Source organism: Pagrus pagrus (genome assembly GCF_965226575.1).
Source record: "Pagrus pagrus genome assembly, chromosome: 21".
Classification (NCBI taxonomy): domain Eukaryota; kingdom Metazoa; phylum Chordata; class Actinopteri; order Spariformes; family Sparidae; genus Pagrus; species Pagrus pagrus.
The window spans coordinates 471,397-491,396 of NC_140208.1; the positions used below are offsets into that span (position 1 = coordinate 471,397).

At 50.0% G+C, this 20,000-nt stretch overlaps 2 protein-coding genes across 5 annotated transcripts in view; one reads left to right on the forward strand and one right to left on the reverse strand.

Annotated features, from left to right (window-relative positions):
• Window positions 1-17,064, reverse strand: part of stambpl1 (STAM binding protein-like 1) — a 21,463-nt gene extending 4,399 nt beyond the window's left edge. Inside the window, exons 1-8 of one of the 3 annotated variants that reach the window (XM_084341512.1) lie at window positions 16,973-17,064; window positions 3,428-3,551; window positions 2,348-2,565; window positions 2,191-2,266; window positions 1,696-1,797; window positions 1,219-1,437; window positions 307-457; window positions 61-185 (exon numbers count right to left, since the gene is read on the reverse strand). In XM_084341512.1, coding sequence (XP_084197638.1) covers window positions 61-185; window positions 307-457; window positions 1,219-1,437; window positions 1,696-1,797; window positions 2,191-2,266; window positions 2,348-2,565; window positions 3,428-3,463 — 927 coding nt within the window. In that variant the 5' untranslated portion in view covers window positions 3,464-3,551; window positions 16,973-17,064. Of the gene's footprint in view, window positions 1-60; window positions 186-306; window positions 458-1,218; window positions 1,438-1,695; window positions 1,798-2,190; window positions 2,267-2,347; window positions 2,566-2,720; window positions 2,808-3,427; window positions 3,552-16,972 lie in introns of those variants that run through there. The other 2 variants (XM_084341513.1, XM_084341514.1) reach the window with 2 other exon arrangements.
• Window positions 17,065-17,117: 53 nt separating this feature from the next.
• ankrd22 (ankyrin repeat domain 22) overlaps window positions 17,118-20,000 on the forward strand; it is a 10,258-nt gene continuing 7,375 nt past the window's right edge. For both annotated transcript variants that reach the window (XM_084341517.1, XM_084341518.1), the window contains exon 1: window positions 17,118-17,280. In XM_084341517.1, the coding sequence (XP_084197643.1) occupies window positions 17,125-17,280 (156 nt within the window). In that variant the 5' untranslated portion in view covers window positions 17,118-17,124. The remainder of the gene's footprint in view (window positions 17,281-20,000) is intronic.

Genomic DNA, 20,000 nt, shown 5'->3' on the forward strand with positions numbered 1-20,000 from the left:
TGTACACTCAGCTACAGTACTTGAGTAAATATACTTAGTTACACTCCAGCACTGTCTCACCAGTCGTCCACAGAGGACTCCACAGGTCTCGATTCCTCTGGCGGTGTTCGAGTCGGCCAGCAGGAGGAAACGATACGTCAGATCTCTGGGAATCACCACCCGCCTCAGACCCTCCACCCTCTGAGCTGCACACAAAACAAACACACACAAAACGCACGGAGTCAAACAAACCCTAATTTACACACACACACACACACACACACACATAAACAGTTTTCTAGTACATTTCTGTGTATTTGTACTCACTGTGTACTCCAGCCAGTGTGACAGCTGGTTGGCTGACGGGAGCTGGCGGTCTGTTCCTGTTAGGATCCGCCCCCTGGAAGCGTGCGCCATCTCTGATTGGCTGCCGAGACAAGCAGGAGCCGTCCGTCACCTCAGGCACTTTGGTTGCCACCTGAAGGAGGAACATGTGACCACAAATATACTGCAATACAGGCGATACTAGCTGTAGTAGGAGTATCAGCAGTAGGGCACGAGTAGCAGTAGTAGTAGTAGTAGCAGTAGTAGTAGTAGCAGTAGTAGTAGCAGTAGTAGTAGTAGTAGTAGTAGCAGTAGTAGCAGTAGTAGTAGTAGTAGTAGCAGTAGTAGTAGTAGTAGTAGTAGCTGCAGTAGTAGTAGCAGTAGTAGCAGTAGCAGTAGTAGCAGTAGTAGTAGTAGTAGCAGTAGTAGTAGTAGTAGTAGTAGTAGCAGTAGTAGTAGCAGTAGTAGTAGTAGCAGTAGTAGCAGTAGTAGTAGTAGTAGCAGTAGTAGTAGCAGTAGTAGTAGTAGCAGTAGTAGCAGTAGTAGTAGTAGTAGTAGCAGTAGTAGTAGTAGTAGTAGTAGCTGCAGTAGTAGTAGCAGTAGTAGCAGTAGCAGTAGTAGCAGTAGTAGTAGCAGTAGTAGCAGTAGTAGTAGTAGTAGTAGTAGCAGTAGTAGTAGTAGTAGTAGTAGCAGTAGTAGCAGTAGTAGTAGCAGTAGTAGTAGTAGTAGTAGTAGCAGTAGTAGTAGTAGTAGTAGCAGTAGTAGCAATATTAGTAGCAGTAGTAGCAGTAGAAGTAGCAGTAGTAGCAGTAGTAGTAGCAGTAGCAGTAGCAGTACTAGTAGTCATAGTACTTGTAGTAGTGGTGTATAAGTAACAGTAACAGTGTCAGTTGTAGTAACACTAGTAGTAGTCACCTTTTGCTCCGCCTCCTCTCCTCTCCTATTGGCCAGTTCCTGGCGCCTCAGCTGGTCCTCAAAGTAGCGAAACTGTTCTGATTCGATCTGCATGCGTCGCAGCGCGGCCACACGCTGTCTCTCCTCCTCCAATAGGAGCAGCCTCTTCCTGTCCTCGTCCAATAAGCAGAGCTGCTGCAGCTGCTGGCCACACCCATCCACCACCATCGCTGCCTGGCTCTGAGGAAACAGGAAGTCACATGATCAGGTTTGTGTCAGCTGGGGGTCTTTGATTGGTGCAGGACTTACAGAGGAGTCCAAATTCAAACAGGTTGTTCACAAACATAATAAGTTACATCACATACAGAAGGAACAGAAGCTGATTGGATCATGAGCCTGTGTCTGTGTCCTCTGACGCAATAATACACCTGTCAGTCTGTTTTCCAATCTGATCAACAGGTAATCACACATGGAGCGATCTGATTGGACAACACTCACACAAACCTGGGCTCTGAGGTACTCGGTGTGTTCCCTGCTGTATTTCTCCTGAAGACGTTTCTTCAACTCGTCTTTACGAGGAAAAGCCACTTCCTGAAGTTTCTAAAAAGACAAAGACAAAGTACTACTATTACAAATACCCAGTACAGTCCCCAGATGTCTGATGGTCCCCAGATGTCTGAAGACAGTCTGATGGTCACCTGACATCAGGGGACAGTCGCTGTACATCGGGCACCCAGACGTCTGGAGACCAACTGACAGTCCACAGATGACTGGAGACAGTTTGATTGTTTTCAGGTGTCTACATGTAGACGGACAGTCCCCGATGTCAGAAGACAGTCTGGCAGTCCTATCTCTAGACTGTCCCCAGACCTCCGGGGTCTATCTCCAGACATCCAGGGACTATCTCCAGAGGTCCAGGGACAGTCCGATGCTTTGGTTCAGGATCAAGTACCTGCATGGGGAGCATAATGTTCCCAGCAGCAGTACGGTTACCTTCATGATGAGCTGTTTCTCCGGGACGCTGCACTGCTGGTAGTCTCTGTGACCCGGCAGCTTCTCTACAAACAGACTGAACACACAAACACAGCAGGTAACTAACAACATCGCAACCTGTCAACATATCAGACACCAACAGAAAGAAGTTTCTGACGTGATGAACTTGGTGTAGAGGACGTATGCGTTCTCCAGGCTCCCCTCCTCCAGGTAAACCGCTGCCATGCGCTCCATCTCCACTCCAGAGCGGAAGTAGCGTCTCGGTTCGATGTCCTCGTTGATCTCCACGCTGCATCCCATCTTCCCCAGCGCCCGCACACGCTCCACCGCCGTCAGCGACACGTCTGTGTAGTCTGGTTCTGCCGCCAGCTTCTTCTGCACGACACAGATCAGAAAGTAATCACAGTAACAGTAATGAAGTAACTATATTACAAACCACAGTTTGAAGGACCTGGAAGAAACAACACACTGATTTAAACAGACAGTCAAAGTAGAAATAAATAGAAATGCTCCAATTTGCACTAACGTACTTGAATAAAAGTACTTAGTTACATTGCAGCACAGAAAATCAAGCTTTTGTGGTGACATCAGAACTCCCCATCAGACAGGAACATCTGACAGCTGAGCTGAATCTCAGATTTACGGTCCCTGTTGGGAGCCTGAATGCAGCGTTTGTTCCTCTGATCAGCTGTTGCTGGAGGAAGAGAAACACTCTTCTGTTCACTGATGCTCTCTATTCAGGAGGCGACGCAGCGACGGAGACACCGACGACTGAGAGGAAAACATGAACGTGTGAGTGGGTTTGTGGTGGTATTTCATCACATTTAGGCTTTTTTTTAATCTTTTGAAAGTGAAAAAGTGAATAAAAACTAACAAAAGAAAAACGAAAAGACATTAAAGGAACACGTGTTTCTTTTTGTTTATTTAGTGAACTTTATTATCCACCCTGAGAACGACACACGAAAAACAGAATTTTAAATAATGAATACAAAAGTCAAAGATGAAAGTTGATCTCATTGATCTTTAGTCTTTAATCTTATTCATATTTCTCTCAGCTCCGTTTATTAGTTCAGCTTCACTGAATATTCTCACACAGAAATAAACACTTGAATCATCAGATCCTCTTTAATTCACTTATAAATACAAAAGACTTTTAATTTGAAGGTCCCACATCACTCACTCACACACACACACGCACGCACGCACACACACACACACACACACACAGTTTACTCACCAGTGCATTTAAGCTGAAGCCTTGTTCCATCGTCATCGTGTGTGTGTGTGTGTGTCTGTGTGTGTCACAGGCTCTGGTCAGCTGACGGCCTGCTCGTCCATCTGCCACCTCCCATGATGCTTCACTGCAGGGAGACAGAAAACGGTTTTTGACTCCTGTTCAAAGCAGTTAGCACAGTGAATCTAACACTCAGCAGCCAATCACAGTGGGCCGTATGTGGCTGGCCCCTCATCACAGTTACCACGACAACCAGTAACAAACCATCCTCTGAGTCATTTAAAAACAGAGAAGAGGAAGAAGAAGAAGAAGAAGAACAAGAAGAACAAGAAGAAGAACAAGAAGAGAGACACAGAGCTGACATTAATTATTGATCAGAACCATCAGATGGCCGATTGTCCCGAGGTTGGAAGACTAAAACATATTTGTTCAAAGTGATTCAAGTAAAGGCAGCGTGCCTGCTGAAGACTGATGCGACTGATGTAAACACAAAGGACCACAGTCATCAGCCAACATCCTCCTGGAGCTGCTGCAGCAGCAACGCTGCCGCCACACACTGAGCAAGCGCTCCCGCTGCGTCACCGCCACGCCCCCGCCGCGTCACCACCGCGTGACCGCCGCCCCCCCGCCGCGTCACCACCGCGTCACCGCCGCCCCCCCACCGCGTGACCGCCACCTCCCGCCGCGCCCCTGCCACGCCCCCGCCGCATCACCGCGGCCCCCCCGCCATGTCACCGCCGCGTGACCGCCACCCCCCCCCCGGCCCCTGCCACGCCCCCGCAGCCAGGCTCCCACAGCGTGTGGTGTCCCACCATGTGCAGAGCTGTCACCTACTTCACCATGAAGTGGACGGTGGATTCCATCACCACCACCATGAAGCAGAAGGTGGAGGCTCACAAACAGCTGATGAAACAAGTTCAGTTTAAATTGTGATTGTATGAGTTACAATTTTTATTGAAACTGAACAAATAAACCTGATTCCTTGAAAACTTCCACAAATGTCCCTCAGAGTCCCTCTGCAGCCTCATGTGAGCTGAAATAACTGAACATTTTGTATTGATTGATATATTCATCCTTTATTGTGTATTGATTTATTTGTCCTTTCTCTACTTGTCTCCTATGGATCATGTCCTCAGCCTCATCCTCATCCTCCTGTCGTGATGTAAAATAAAAACACACAGACAGTAAACACAAAGGACCACAGTCATCAGCCAACATCCTCCTGGAGCTGCTGCAGCAGCAACGCTGCCGCCACACACTGAGCAAGCGCTCCCGCCGCGTCCCCGCCGTGTCCCCGCCGCCCCCCCACCGCGTCACCGCCGCCCCCCCGCCGCGTCGCCACCGCGTCACCGCCGCCCCCCCGCCGCGTCACCACCGCCCCCCAATAATGTTCAGTTATTTCAGCTCACATGAGGCTGCAGAGGGACTCTGAGGGACATTTGTGGAAGTTTTCAAGGAATCAGGTTTATTTGTTCAGTTTCAATAAAAATTGTAACTCATACAATCACAATTTAAAACAAAACAAAAGCATGAATAAAATGAAAGTGATGATGTGACTCAGTCAGTCTTCAGCAGGCACGCTGCCTTTACTTGAATCACTTTGAACAAATATGTTTTAGTCTTCCAACCTCGGGACAATCAGCCTCATCCTCCTGTCGTGATGTAAAATAAAAACACACAGACAGTAAACACAAAGGACCACAGTCATCAGCCAACATCCTCCTGGAGCTGCTGCAGCAGCAACGCTGCCGCCACACACTGAGCAAGCGCTCCCGCCGCGTCCCCGCCGTGTCCCCGACGCCCCCCCACCGCGTCACCGCCGCCCCCCCGCCGCGTCACCACCGCGTCACCGCAGCGTCACCACCGCGTGACCGCCGCCCCCCCACCGCGTGACCGCCACCTCCCGCCGCGCCCCTGCCACGCCCCCGCCGCATCACCGCGGCCCCCCCGCCATGTCACCGCCGCGTGACCGCCACCCCCCCGGCCCCTGCCACGCCCCCGCCGCCAGGCTCCCACAGCGTTGTGTCCCACCATGTGCAGAGCTGTCACCTACTTCACCATGAAGTGGACGGTGGACTCCATCACCACCACCATGAAGCAGAAGGTGGAGGCTCACAAACAGCTGATGAAACAAGTTCACGTCCTGTCAGTGACATCATTCACGTGTCATTAACATCCTCATCCTTCAAAATCACGCCGCTCTACCAACTGAGCTAATGGACGCCCCTCGTCTTCATTTCTGATCAGCTTTACTCAATAATGTCATCAAAGCTTCATCAGGTGGCCGATTGTCCCGAGGTTGGAAGACTAAAACATATTTGTTCAAAGTGATTCAAGTAAAGGCAGCGTGCCTGCTGAAGACTGACTGAGTCACATCATCACTTTCATTTTATTCATGCTTTTGTTTTGTTTTAAATTGTGATTGTGTGAGTTACAATTTTTATTGAAACTGAACAAATAAACCTGATTCCTTGAAAACTTCCACAAATGTCCCTCAGAATCCCTCTGCAGCCTCATGTGAGCTGAAATAACTGAACATTTTGTATTGATTGATATATTCATCCTTTATTTGTATTGATTTATTTGTCCTTTCTCTACTTGTCTCCTATGGATCATGTCCTCAGCCTCATCCTCCTGTCGTGATGTAAAATAAAAACACACAGACAGTAAACACAAAGGACCACAGTCATCAGCCAACATCCTCCTGGAGCTGCTGCAGCAGCAATGCTACCTCCACACACTGAGCAAGCGCTCCCGCCGCGTCCCCGCCGCCCCCCCACCGCGTCACCGCCGCCCCCCCGCCGCGTCACCACCGCGTCACCGCCGCCCCCCCGCCGCGTCACCGCCGCCCCCCCACCGCGTGACCGCCACCTCCCGCCGCGCCCCTGCCACGCCCCCGCCGCATCACCGCGGCCCCCCCGCCATGTCACCGCCGCGTGACCGCCACCCCCCCGGCCCCTGCCACGCCCCCGCCGCCAGGCTCCCACAGCTTTGTGTCCCACCATGTGCAGAGCTGTCACCTACTTCACCATGAAGTGGACGGTGGACTCCATCACCACCACCATGAAGCAGAAGGTGGAGGCTCACAAACAGCTGATGAAACAAGTTCACGTCCTGTCAGTGACATCATTCACGTGTCATTAACATCCTCATCCTTCAAAATCACGCCGCTCTACCAACTGAGCTAATGGACGCCCCTCGTCTTCATTTCTGATCAGCTTTACTCAATAATGTCATCAAAGCTTCATCAGGTGGCCGATTGTCCCGAGGTTGGAAGACTAAAACATATTTGTTCAAAGTGATTCAAGTAAAGGCAGCGTGCCTGCTGAAGACCGACTGAGTCACATCATCACTTTCATTTTATTCATGCTTTTGTTTTGTTTTAAATTGTGATTGTATGAGTTACAATTTTTATTGAAACTGAACAAATAAACCTGATTCCTTGAAAACTTCCACAAATGTCCCTCAGAGTCCCTCTGCAGCCTCATGTGAGCTGAAATAACTGAACATTTTGTATTGATTGATATATTCATCCTTTATTGTGTATTGATTTATTTGTCCTTTCTCTACTTGTCTCCTATGGATCATGTCCTCAGCCTCATCCTCATCCTCCTGTCGTGATGTAAAATAAAAACACAAAGGACCACAGTCATCAGCCAACATCCTCCTGGAGCTGCTGCAGCAGCAACGCTGCCGCCACACACTGAGCAAGCGCTCCCGCCGCGCCCCTGCCGCCCCCCCGCCGCGTCACCACCGCCCCCCCACCGCGTCGCCACCGCGTCACCGCCGCCCCCCCGCCGCGTCACCACCGCCCCCCCGCCGCGTGACCGCCGCCCCCCCACCGCGTGACCGCCACCTCCCGCCGCGCCCCTGCCACGCCCCCCCCGCCATATCACCGCCGCGTGACCGCCACCCCCCCGGCCCCTGCCACGCCCCCGCCGCCAGGCTCCCACAGCGTTGTGTCCCACCATGTGCAGAGCTGTCACCTACTTCACCATGAAGTGGACGGTGGACTCCATCACCACCACCATGAAGCAGAAGGTGGAGGCTCACAAACAGCTGATGAAACAAGTTCACGTCCTGTCAGTGACATCATTCACGTGTCATTAACATCCTCATCCTTCAAAATCACGCCGCTCTACCAACTGAGCTAATGGACGCCCCTCGTCTTCATTTCTGATCAGCTTTACTCAATAATGTCATCAAAGCTTCATCAGGTGGCCGATTGTCCCGAGGTTGGAAGACTAAAACATATTTGTTCAAAGTGATTCAAGTAAAGGCAGCGTGCCTGCTGAAGACTGACTGAGTCACATCATCACTTTCATTTTATTCATGCTTTTGTTTTGTTTTAAATTGTGATTGTGTGAGTTACAATTTTTATTGAAACTGAACAAATAAACCTGATTCCTTGAAAACTTCCACAAATGTCCCTCAGAATCCCTCTGCAGCCTCATGTGAGCTGAAATAACTGAACATTTTGTATTGATTGATATATTCATCCTTTATTTGTATTGATTTATTTGTCCTTTCTCTACTTGTCTCCTATGGATCATGTCCTCAGCCTCATCCTCCTGTCGTGATGTAAAATAAAAACACACAGACAGTAAACACAAAGGACCACAGTCATCAGCCAACATCCTCCTGGAGCTGCTGCAGCAGCAACGCTGCCGCCACACACTGAGCAAGCGCTCCCGCCGCGTCCCCGCCGCCCCCCCACCGCGTCACCGCCGCCCCCCCGCCGCGTCACCACCGCGTCACCGCCGCCCCCCCGCCGCGTCACCGCCGCCCCCCCACCGCGTGACCGCCACCTCCCGCCGCGCCCCTGCCACGCCCCCGCCGCATCACCGCGGCCCCCCCGCCATGTCACCGCCGCGTGACCGCCACCCCCCCGGCCCCTGCCACGCCCCCGCCGCCAGGCTCCCACAGCTTTGTGTCCCACCATGTGCAGAGCTGTCACCTACTTCACCATGAAGTGGACGGTGGACTCCATCACCACCACCATGAAGCAGAAGGTGGAGGCTCACAAACAGCTGATGAAACAAGTTCACGTCCTGTCAGTGACATCATTCACGTGTCATTAACATCCTCATCCTTCAAAATCACGCCGCTCTACCAACTGAGCTAATGGACGCCCCTCGTCTTCATTTCTGATCAGCTTTACTCAATAATGTCATCAAAGCTTCATCAGGTGGCCGATTGTCCCGAGGTTGGAAGACTAAAACATATTTGTTCAAAGTGATTCAAGTAAAGGCAGCGTGCCTGCTGAAGACTGACTGAGTCACATCATCACTTTCATTTTATTCATGCTTTTGTTTTGTTTTAAATTGTGATTGTGTGAGTTACAATTTTTATTGAAACTGAACAAATAAACCTGATTCCTTGAAAACTTCCACAAATGTCCCTCAGAGTCCCTCTGCAGCCTCATGTGAGCTGAAATAACTGAACATTTTGTATTGATTGATATATTCATCCTTTATTTGTATTGATTTATTTGTCCTTTCTCTACTTGTCTCCTATGGATCATGTCCTCAGCCTCATCCTCCTGTCGTGATGTAAAATAAAAACACACAGACAGTATACACAAAGGACCACAGTCATCAGCCAACATCCTCCTGGAGCTGCTGCAGCAGCAACGCTGCCGCCACACACTGAGCAAGCGCTCCCGCCGCGTCCCCGCCGCGTCCCCGCCGCCCCCCCGCCGCGTCACCACCGCGTGACCGCCGCGTCACCACCGCGTGACCGCCGCCCCCCCGCCGCGTGACCGCCGCCCCTCCCGCCGCGTGACCGCCACCTCCCGCCGCGCCCCTGCCACGCCCCCGCCGCATCACCGCGGCCCCCCCGCCATGTCACCGCCGCGTGACCGCCACCCCCCCGGCCCTTGCCACGCCCCCGCCGCCAGGCTCCCACAGCTTTGTGTCCCACCATGTGCAGAGCTGTCACCTACTTCACCATGAAGTGGACGGTGGACTCCATCACCACCACCATGAAGCAGAAGGTGGAGGCTCACAAACAGCTGATGAAACAAGTTCACGTCCTGTCAGTGACATCATTCACGTGTCATTAACATCCTCATCCTTCAAAATCACGCCGCTCTACCAACTGAGCTAATGGACGCCCCTCGTCTTCATTTCTGATCAGCTTTACTCAATAATGTCATCAAAGCTTCATCAGGTGGCCGATTGTCCCGAGGTTGGAAGACTAAAACATATTTGTTCAAAGTGATTCAAGTAAAGGCAGCGTGCCTGCTGAAGACTGACTGAGTCACATCATCACTTTCATTTTATTCATGCTTTTGTTTTGTTTTAAATTGTGATTGTGTGAGTTACAATTTTTATTGAAACTGAACAAATAAACCTGATTCCTTGAAAACTTCCACAAATGTCCCTCAGAGTCCCTCTGCAGCCTCATGTGAGCTGAAATAACTGAACATTTTGTATTGATTGATATATTCATCCTTTATTGTGTATTGATTTATTTGTCCTTTCTCTACTTGTCTCCTATGGATCATGTCCTCAGCCTCATCCTCCTGTCGTGATGTAAAATAAAAACACACAGACAGTAAACACAAAGGACCACAGTCATCAGCCAACATCCTCCTGGAGCTGCTGCAGCAGCAACGCTGCCGCCACACACTGAGCAAGCGCTCCCGCCGCGTCCCCGCCGCCCCCCCACCGCGTCGCCACCGCGTCACCGCCGCCCCCCCGCCGCGTCACCACCGCCCCCCCGCCGCGTGACCACCGCCCCCCCACCGCGTGACCGCCACCTCCCGCCGCGCCCCTGCCACGCCCCCCCCGCCATATCACCGCCGCGTGACCGCCACCCCCCCGGCCCCTGCCACGCCCCCGCCGCCAGGCTCCCACAGCGTTGTGTCCCACCATGTGCAGAGCTGTCACCTACTTCACCATGAAGTGGACGGTGGACTCCATCACCACCACCATGAAGCAGAAGGTGGAGGCTCACAAACAGCTGATGAAACAAGTTCACGTCCTGTCAGTGACATCATTCACGTGTCATTAACATCCTCATCCTTCAAAATCACGCCGCTCTACCAACTGAGCTAATGGACGCCCCTCGTCTTCATTTCTGATCAGCTTTACTCAATAATGTCATCAAAGCTTCATCAGGTGGCCGATTGTCCCGAGGTTGGAAGACTAAAACATATTTGTTCAAAGTGATTCAAGTAAAGGCAGCGTGCCTGCTGAAGACTGACTGAGTCACATCATCACTTTCATTTTATTCATGCTTTTGTTTTGTTTTAAATTGTGATTGTGTGAGTTACAATTTTTATTGAAACTGAACAAATAAACCTGATTCCTTGAAAACTTCCACAAATGTCCCTCAGAATCCCTCTGCAGCCTCATGTGAGCTGAAATAACTGAACATTTTGTATTGATTGATATATTCATCCTTTATTTGTATTGATTTATTTGTCCTTTCTCTACTTGTCTCCTATGGATCATGTCCTCAGCCTCATCCTCCTGTCGTGATGTAAAATAAAAACACACAGACAGTTAACACAAAGGACCACAGTCATCAGCCAACATCCTCCTGGAGCTGCTGCAGCAGCAACGCTGCCGCCACACACTGAGCAAGCGCTCCCGCCGCGTCCCCGCCGCCCCCCCACCGCGTCACCGCCGCCCCCCCGCCGCGTCACCACCGCGTCACCGCCGCCCCCCCGCCGCGTCACCGCCGCCCCCCCACCGCGTGACCGCCACCTCCCGCCGCGCCCCTGCCACGCCCCCGCCGCATCACCGCGGCCCCCCCGCCATGTCACCGCCGCGTGACCGCCACCCCCCCGGCCCCTGCCACGCCCCCGCCGCCAGGCTCCCACAGCTTTGTGTCCCACCATGTGCAGAGCTGTCACCTACTTCACCATGAAGTGGACGGTGGACTCCATCACCACCACCATGAAGCAGAAGGTGGAGGCTCACAAACAGCTGATGAAACAAGTTCACGTCCTGTCAGTGACATCATTCACGTGTCATTAACATCCTCATCCTTCAAAATCACGCCGCTCTACCAACTGAGCTAATGGACGCCCCTCGTCTTCATTTCTGATCAGCTTTACTCAATAATGTCATCAAAGCTTCATCAGGTGGCCGATTGTCCCGAGGTTGGAAGACTAAAACATATTTGTTCAAAGTGATTCAAGTAAAGGCAGCGTGCCTGCTGAAGACTGACTGAGTCACATCATCACTTTCATTTTATTCATGCTTTTGTTTTGTTTTAAATTGTGATTGTGTGAGTTACAATTTTTATTGAAACTGAACAAATAAACCTGATTCCTTGAAAACTTCCACAAATGTCCCTCAGAGTCCCTCTGCAGCCTCATGTGAGCTGAAATAACTGAACATTTTGTATTGATTGATATATTCATCCTTTATTGTGTATTGATTTATTTGTCATCCTCCTCATCCTCCTGTCGTGATGTAAAATAAAAACACACAGACAGTAAACACAAAGGACCACAGTCATCAGCCAACATCCTCCTGGAGCTGCTGCAGCAGCAACGCTGCCGCCACACACTGAGCAAGCGCTCCCGCCGCGTCCCCGCCGCCCCCCCACCGCGTCACCACCGCCCCCCCACCGCGTCGCCACCGCGTCACCGCCGCCCCCCCGCCGCGTGACCGCCGTCCCCCCGGCCCCCGCCACCCCCCCGGCCCCTGCCACGCCCCCGCCGCCAGGCTCCCACAGCTTTGTATCCCACCATGTGCAGAGCTGTCACCTACTTCACCATGAAGTGGACGGTGGACTCCATCACCACCACCATGAAGCAGAAGGTGGAGGCTCACAAACAGCTGATGAAACAAGTTCACGTCCTGTCAGTGACATCATTCACGTGTCATTAACATCCTCATCCTTCAAAATCACGCCGCTCTACCAACTGAGCTAATGGACGCCCCTCGTCTTCATTTCTGATCAGCTTTACTCAATAATGTCATCAAAGCTTCATCAGGTGGCCGATTGTCCCGAGGTTGGAAGACTAAAACATATTTGTTCAAAGTGATTCAAGTAAAGGCAGCGTGCCTGCTGAAGACTGACTGAGTCACATCATCACTTTCATTTTATTCATGCTTTTGTTTTGTTTTAAATTGTGATTGTGTGAGTTACAATTTTTATTGAAACTGAACAAATAAACCTGATTCCTTGAAAACTTCCACAAATGTCCCTCAGAGTCCCTCTGCAGCCTCATGTGAGCTGAAATAACTGAACATTTTGTATTGATTGATATATTCATCCTTTATTGTGTATTGATTTATTTGTCATCCTCCTGCTCCTCCTGTCGTGATGTAAAATAAAAACACACAGACAGTAAACACAAAGGACCACAGTCATCAGCCAACATCCTCCTGGAGCTGCTGCAGCAGCAACGCTGCCGCCACACACTGAGCAAGCGCTCCCGCCGCGTCCCCGCCGCCCCCCCACCGCGTCACCACCGCCCCCCCACCGCGTCGCCACCGCGTCACCGCCGCCCCCCCGCCGCGTGACCGCCGTCCCCCCACCGCGTGACCGCCACCTCCCGCCGCGCCCCTGCCACGCCCCCCCCGCCATATCACCGCCGCGTGACCGCCACCCCCCCGGCCCCTGCCACGCCCCCGCCGCCAGGCTCCCACAGCGTTGTGTCCCACCATGTGCAGAGCTGTCACCTACTTCACCATGAAGTGGACGGTGGACTCCATCACCACCACCATGAAGCAGAAGGTGGAGGCTCACAAACAGCTGATGAAACAAGTTCACGTCCTGTCAGTGACATCATTCACGTGTCATTAACATCCTCATCCTTCAAAATCACGCCGCTCTACCAACTGAGCTAATGGACGCCCCTCGTCTTCATTTCTGATCAGCTTTACTCAATAATGTCATCAAAGCTTCATCAGGTGGCCGATTGTCCCGAGGTTGGAAGACTAAAACATATTTGTTCAAAGTGATTCAAGTAAAGGCAGCGTGCCTGCTGAAGACTGACTGAGTCACATCATCACTTTCATTTTATTCATGCTTTTGTTTTGTTTTAAATTGTGATTGTGTGAGTTACAATTTTTATTGAAACTGAACAAATAAACCTGATTCCTTGAAAACTTCCACAAATGTCCCTCAGAATCCCTCTGCAGCCTCATGTGAGCTGAAATAACTGAACATTTTGTATTGATTGATATATTCATCCTTTATTTGTATTGATTTATTTGTCCTTTCTCTACTTGTCTCCTATGGATCATGTCCTCAGCCTCATCCTCCTGTCGTGATGTAAAATAAAAACACACAGACAGTAAACACAAAGGACCACAGTCATCAGCCAACATCCTCCTGGAGCTGCTGCAGCAGCAACGCTGCCGCCACACACTGAGCAAGCGCTCCCGCCGCGTCCCCGCCGCGTCCCCGCCGCCCCCCCGCCGCGTCACCACCGCGTGACCGCCGCGTCACCACCGCGTGACCGCCGCCCCCCCGCCGCGTGACCGCCGCCCCTCCCGCCGCGTGACCGCCACCTCCCGCCGCGCCCCTGCCACGCCCCCGCCGCATCACCGCGGCCCCCCCGCCATGTCACCGCCGCGTGACCGCCACCCCCCCGGCCCTTGCCACGCCCCCGCCGCCAGGCTCCCACAGCTTTGTGTCCCACCATGTGCAGAGCTGTCACCTACTTCACCATGAAGTGGACGGTGGACTCCATCACCACCACCATGAAGCAGAAGGTGGAGGCTCACAAACAGCTGATGAAACAAGTTCACGTCCTGTCAGTGACATCATTCACGTGTCATTAACATCCTCATCCTTCAAAATCACGCCGCTCTACCAACTGAGCTAATGGACGCCCCTCGTCTTCATTTCTGATCAGCTTTACTCAATAATGTCATCAAAGCTTCATCAGGTGGCCGATTGTCCCGAGGTTGGAAGACTAAAACATATTTGTTCAAAGTGATTCAAGTAAAGGCAGCGTGCCTGCTGAAGACTGACTGAGTCACATCATCACTTTCATTTTATTCATGCTTTTGTTTTGTTTTAAATTGTGATTGTGTGAGTTACAATTTTTATTGAAACTGAACAAATAAACCTGATTCCTTGAAAACTTCCACAAATGTCCCTCAGAGTCCCTCTGCAGCCTCATGTGAGCTGAAATAACTGAACATTTTGTATTGATTGATATATTCATCCTTTATTGTGTATTGATTTATTTGTCCTTTCTCTACTTGTCTCCTGTGGATCATGTCCTCAGCCTCATCCTCCTGTCGTGATGTAAAATAAAAACACACAGACAGTAAACACAAAGGACCACAGTCATCAGCCAACATCCTCCTGGAGCTGCTGCAGCAGCAACGCTGCCGCCACACACTGAGCAAGCGCTCCCGCCGCGTCCCCGCCGCGTCACCGCCGCGTCAACACCGCGTCACCGCCGCCCCCCCACCGCATGACCGCCACCCCCCGCCGCGCCCCTGCCACGCCCCCGCCGCATCACCGCGGCCCCCCGCCATGTCACCGCCCCCAACACCATGACGCAGGAGAGACTACCACATTTGGCTGTTATGAACGCTCACAGTGACCTCATGGATGGAAGCGATGTCTCGACCCTGCTCAAAATCTTCATCAGTAGGTGAACTGAGAGAAGGTCCACTTTTGGAAATGCATGAGAGCCCTGAGTCATGAGCGCAAACTTTTCTTTTTTTCATTCAAGCAGGCCCGGAGTGGCTAATCGGGAGGACCGGGACAATTCCCGGCGGGCCGGTCTGACTTTTGGGCCGACTTAGGCAATCGAAGGAAACGTCATTAAAAAATATAGACTAAAATATTCTTCAACCACTTTTTATTGATTTATTTATTTATTGTGGGCCGGTGTTCAGTCATGCTGTTACCGCTGTCCCTGCAGACGCAGCCTGATGTAACACGTCTGTGCACACCGCACACTGTCAGTGGGGTTTGTAGCCTGGCTCCAGCCCCAGAAGTGCAAGGGTGTTTGCAAAATGGAAAATAAAAAGAGCAGGGGTGGTGCAGGTGGGAGGAGACAGATGCAGCCAAATGTGCAAAAATCAGCAGAAATGTCATTAAAACGAGCTCGCGGCCTGAAATGACCAGTGAAGATGATGAAACGGGTAAGACTTTACCTGCACCGTTCAAGTTAATTAATTAGCCATCAAGTCAATGAATTGCGTGGCGTTGTAACATATAGCCTGCCTAACCTAACGTTACATCATTTAAATAACGGTATGCAGCACCATTATGATTTGCATGACCATTTTTAAAATGTGATTTAGTGTCAGAGGCAGCGGTGAGGAAGGGACAGCTGCTGTCATGGAAGGAACAGGTGAGCTCGTGTGTGAACAAGCAGCTCCAGTACTTTCTGTGCCCAAATGATAGCAGAGGTCTGATATACTTTTTATCAATTAAAGTAAGATAGTAAACAAAGCACACAACTGAAAGTGAAGGATGAAAGTAATATGGAATAAGCCTGCATATTTTGCCAATGAAAACATCTTAACTGGTTCAGTCAAAATGTGTTTTCCATGTCAAATGTGCTGAAGTCTGACAGATTATTGGTTTTTATGTGATACAGGTGCAGGCAGGTCTATGGAAACTGGAGCAGCAGAGTCTCCTGATTACAGAGGACTGAACCACTAGTTAGCAATGAGACGGATGAAGATGAGTCTGTTGAGAGCTTTGACTACTTTGCTCTCCCTCAGTTACAGGATATATATTTTTCTTATCATCCTCAACAAACCCGTAATATTGCTAAAAATAAAAGCTTTTAATAGCAAAGATGGAACCGACTGCAGACTTACTTACTGTGAAGACACTCAGTCTCTGATGCTCTGTTAGTGATGGCCCTTTCATACAGGGAGGCAATGAGAACTTACCATGTAAAGTTATAATTACATTATTTTGATATAACAGGTCGTGATCTGAAGTGGGCCGGTCTGAGGCGGGAAGCGCTGACAATGAGTCCCACTCCGGCCCTGATTCAAGGGTACAAATATAATAACGCTGTCACGTTCCTGAAACGGCTGATTTAGTTATCAGAGTTTCATTTTCGTAACAATAAACATGTTCATCCATCTGGTTCTCTTATAACATTATTAAACAACTCCACATCAAATCACTAATCATTGATAAGTGTGCATGCTCCCCATCAGAACGTCCATGGTGTTTCTCTTCTGTTAGCTGAGTTGAATGAAGGATGAAGGATGAAGAGTCCTCCTCAGCTTCACATCATGACGTCATGTAATCAGCTGCTCAGACACTCACACACATTTAATATTCATCTGTTTATTCATTCAGACTGACAACATGTTGTTGTGACTTCATGTTTGTTAAAGATCTTCAGGACATTAAATCAACTCTGGATCATTTATCAAGTTATTATGAATAAATGTGGGACTGCTCCTTTAACTTTACACATGAAAACATCTCAGCTGAGACTGAACTGACACCGGAAATCAGCGCACACTCACTCTACTGGTTTCTACTGGTTTCTGTTGACACACACACACACACACACACACACACAGCAGAGACAGATGAAGACAGGGACAGCCAGCTCCGGGAGGACAGAGACAGTAAATGTACCTGTAGTCTGATGTCAGTCTGACGTCCACAACCTGTCGGCGTCACCGGGTCACGTGCGGCCCATAGAGACACTATGCCGGGTGAGTATCCGGATCGGGATCTGGACCCGGACTCGTCCCGGGTTACGTGCGCAGGAGGAAGCAGGTGAGAAAATGGCTGAAAGCTCCGGCTGCTTCACGCGACTGAGGATGACAGCGATGGGGGAGCTCAAAGATCGTCTCCGAGCAAAGATGACTCACTCACACCTTCCGGTTTCACAGAGCTGGCTATTCACTCCGCGCATGCGCCCCACTGAGAGCAGTAAATCAGTAAGATGTCTCACTCTTCCACGTTTTCTTGACACCAAACTGATCCAGCTGCAGGCAGCCATGTTGGCTTTACATGGAAACATGAGTAACAACAGCAATGATTGTAACTAAGTACTTTTACTCAAGTACTTTCGAGGTATTTTAGTTACTCTTTAAGTATTTCAATTTTCTGCTACAGTATACTCCACTCCATGTATCTGATTACAGTATCTAGTTACTTTACAGATTACATGCTGCATCACATTCTTAATGTAACAGTTACTTTTCCTCCTCTGTCCTCTGTCCTCCTCTGTCCTCCTCTGTCTCCCTCTGTCCTCTGTCCTCCTCTGTCTCCCTCTGTCCTCCTCTGTCCTCCTCTGTCCTCTGTCTCCCTCTGTCCTCCTCTGTCCTCTGTCTCCCTCTGTCCTCTGTCCTCCTCTGTCCTCTGTCCTCTGTCTCCCTCTGTCCTCTGTCCTCCTCTGTCTCCCTCTGTCCTCTGTCCTCCTCTGTCTCCCTCTGTCCTCTGTCTCCCTCTGTCCTCCTCTGTCCTCCTCTGTCCTCTGTCTCCCTCTGTCCTCTGTCCTCCTCTGTCCTCTGTCTCCCTCTGTCCTCTGTCCTCCTCTGTCTCCCTCTGTCCTCTGTCCTCCTCTGTCCTCCTCTGTCCTCTGTCTCCCTCTGTCCTCCTCTGTCTCCCTCTGTCCTCCTCTGTCCTCTGTCCTCCTCTGACCTCTGTCTCCCTCTGTCCTCTGTCTCCCTCTGTCCTGCTCTGTCCTCTGTCTCCCTCTGTCCTCTGTCCTCCTCTGTCCTCTGTCTCCCTCTGTCCTCTGTCCTCTGTCTCCCTCTGTCCTCTGTCTCCCTCTGTCCTCTGACCTCTGTCTCCCTCTGTCCTCTGTCCTCCTCTGTCCTGCTCTGTCCTCTGTCCTCTGACCTCTGTCTCCCTCTGTCCTCCTCTGTCCTCTGTCCTGCTCTGTCCTCTGTCCTCTGACCTCTGTCTCCCTCTGTCCTCTGTCCTCTGACCTCTGTCTCCCTCTGTCCTCTGTCCTCTGTCCTGCTCTGTCCTCTGTCCTCTGACCTCTGTCTCCCTCTGTCCTCTGTCCTCCTCTGTCCTCTGTCCTCTGTCTCCCTCTGCTGGACTCTGATCACCATCAGCCTCATTGACTCTTTGATTTGTTCAAAACTCAAAACTTCAAAAGTAAAAAGAAAAAAAAGCTGTACCGATCAGCTGTATGGATCAGCTGTACCGATCAGCTGTATGGATCAGTTGTACTGATCAGCTGTATGGATCAGCTGTATGGATCAGCTGTACCGATCAGCTGTCCTCGGTACAGCTGTATGGATCAGCTGTACCGATCAGCTGTATGGATCAGCTGTACTGATCAGCTGTACCGATCAGCTGTACGGATCAGCTGTACCGATCAGCTGTACCGATCAGCTGTATTGATCATCTGTATTGATCATCTGTGCTGATCAGCTGTACCGATCATCTGTACTGATCAGTTGTACTGATCAGCTGTATGGATCAGCTGTACCGATCAGCTGTACTGATCAGCTGTATTGATCATCTGTATTGATCATCTGTACTGATCAGCTGTACCGATCAGCTGTATTGATCATCTGTATTGATCATCTGTGCTGATCAGCTGTACCGATCATCTGTACTAATCAGTTGTACCGATCAGCTGTATGGATCATCTGTACTGATCAGCTGTACCGATCAGCTGTATTGATCATCTGTATTGACCATCTGTACTGATCAGCTGTATTGATCATCTGTACTGATCAGCTGTACCGATCAGCTGTATTGATCATCTGTATTGACCATCTGTACTAATCAGCTGTATTGATCATCTGTACTGATCAGCTGTACCGATCAGCTGTATTGATCATCTGTATTGACCATCTGTACTGATCAGCTGTACCGATCAGCTGTATTGATCATCTGCATTGACCATCTGTACTGATCAGCTGTACCGATCAGCTGTATTGATCATCTGCATTGACCATCTGTACTGATCATCTGTACTGATCAGCTGTACCGATCAGCTGTACTGATCAGCTGTATGGATCATGTAGTGTCATCAGTTGTAAACGGTCTCGTCTCAGTTTCGGCTTTTTGTTCCGACTTGTTTTTTTCTCTTTGCAGTTTTTGCCTCAGGCTGATTTCAGCTGTGACGCACTTCCTGTTCTGTGCAGCTTGAGTCAACTCGTCTCAGATCAACAGACGGTTTCAATTAAAAGTCGTCAGATTCAAAGAGCAACAGATCGATTAATCGGTTGTGGATTTATGGATCAACTGATCGTTCAGAAACAGTCTGAAACATGATTTCTGTGTCTGCCGGTGTTTCTACACGGACCATAATCTGTGAAGCTACACTCAGTGAGACATGTACCGGAAACACCTGCTACAAAATAAAAGCACAGAGTCTAATGATTAACGTGTTGAAGTCTCTTCTGAAGATGATCGATCACATTTATGACGTCCGTTCACAGCTGAGACACATTCAAGTGATAAATAATAAAAATGTTGTATTTTCACCAACATTAGTATATAAACAGATTATTATCTGTTGAATGTTTCAATCTTCATAACTTTGTACTTTTGTTTACAATCTTTAATTATTTTTACTTTACTAACAGAGTATTTCTATACTGTAGTATTACTGAAGTAAAATACTTTTACCACCACTAGTCACCATAAATAAGTTTGTGTTTTTAATGAAATATAATAAATAATCTACCTT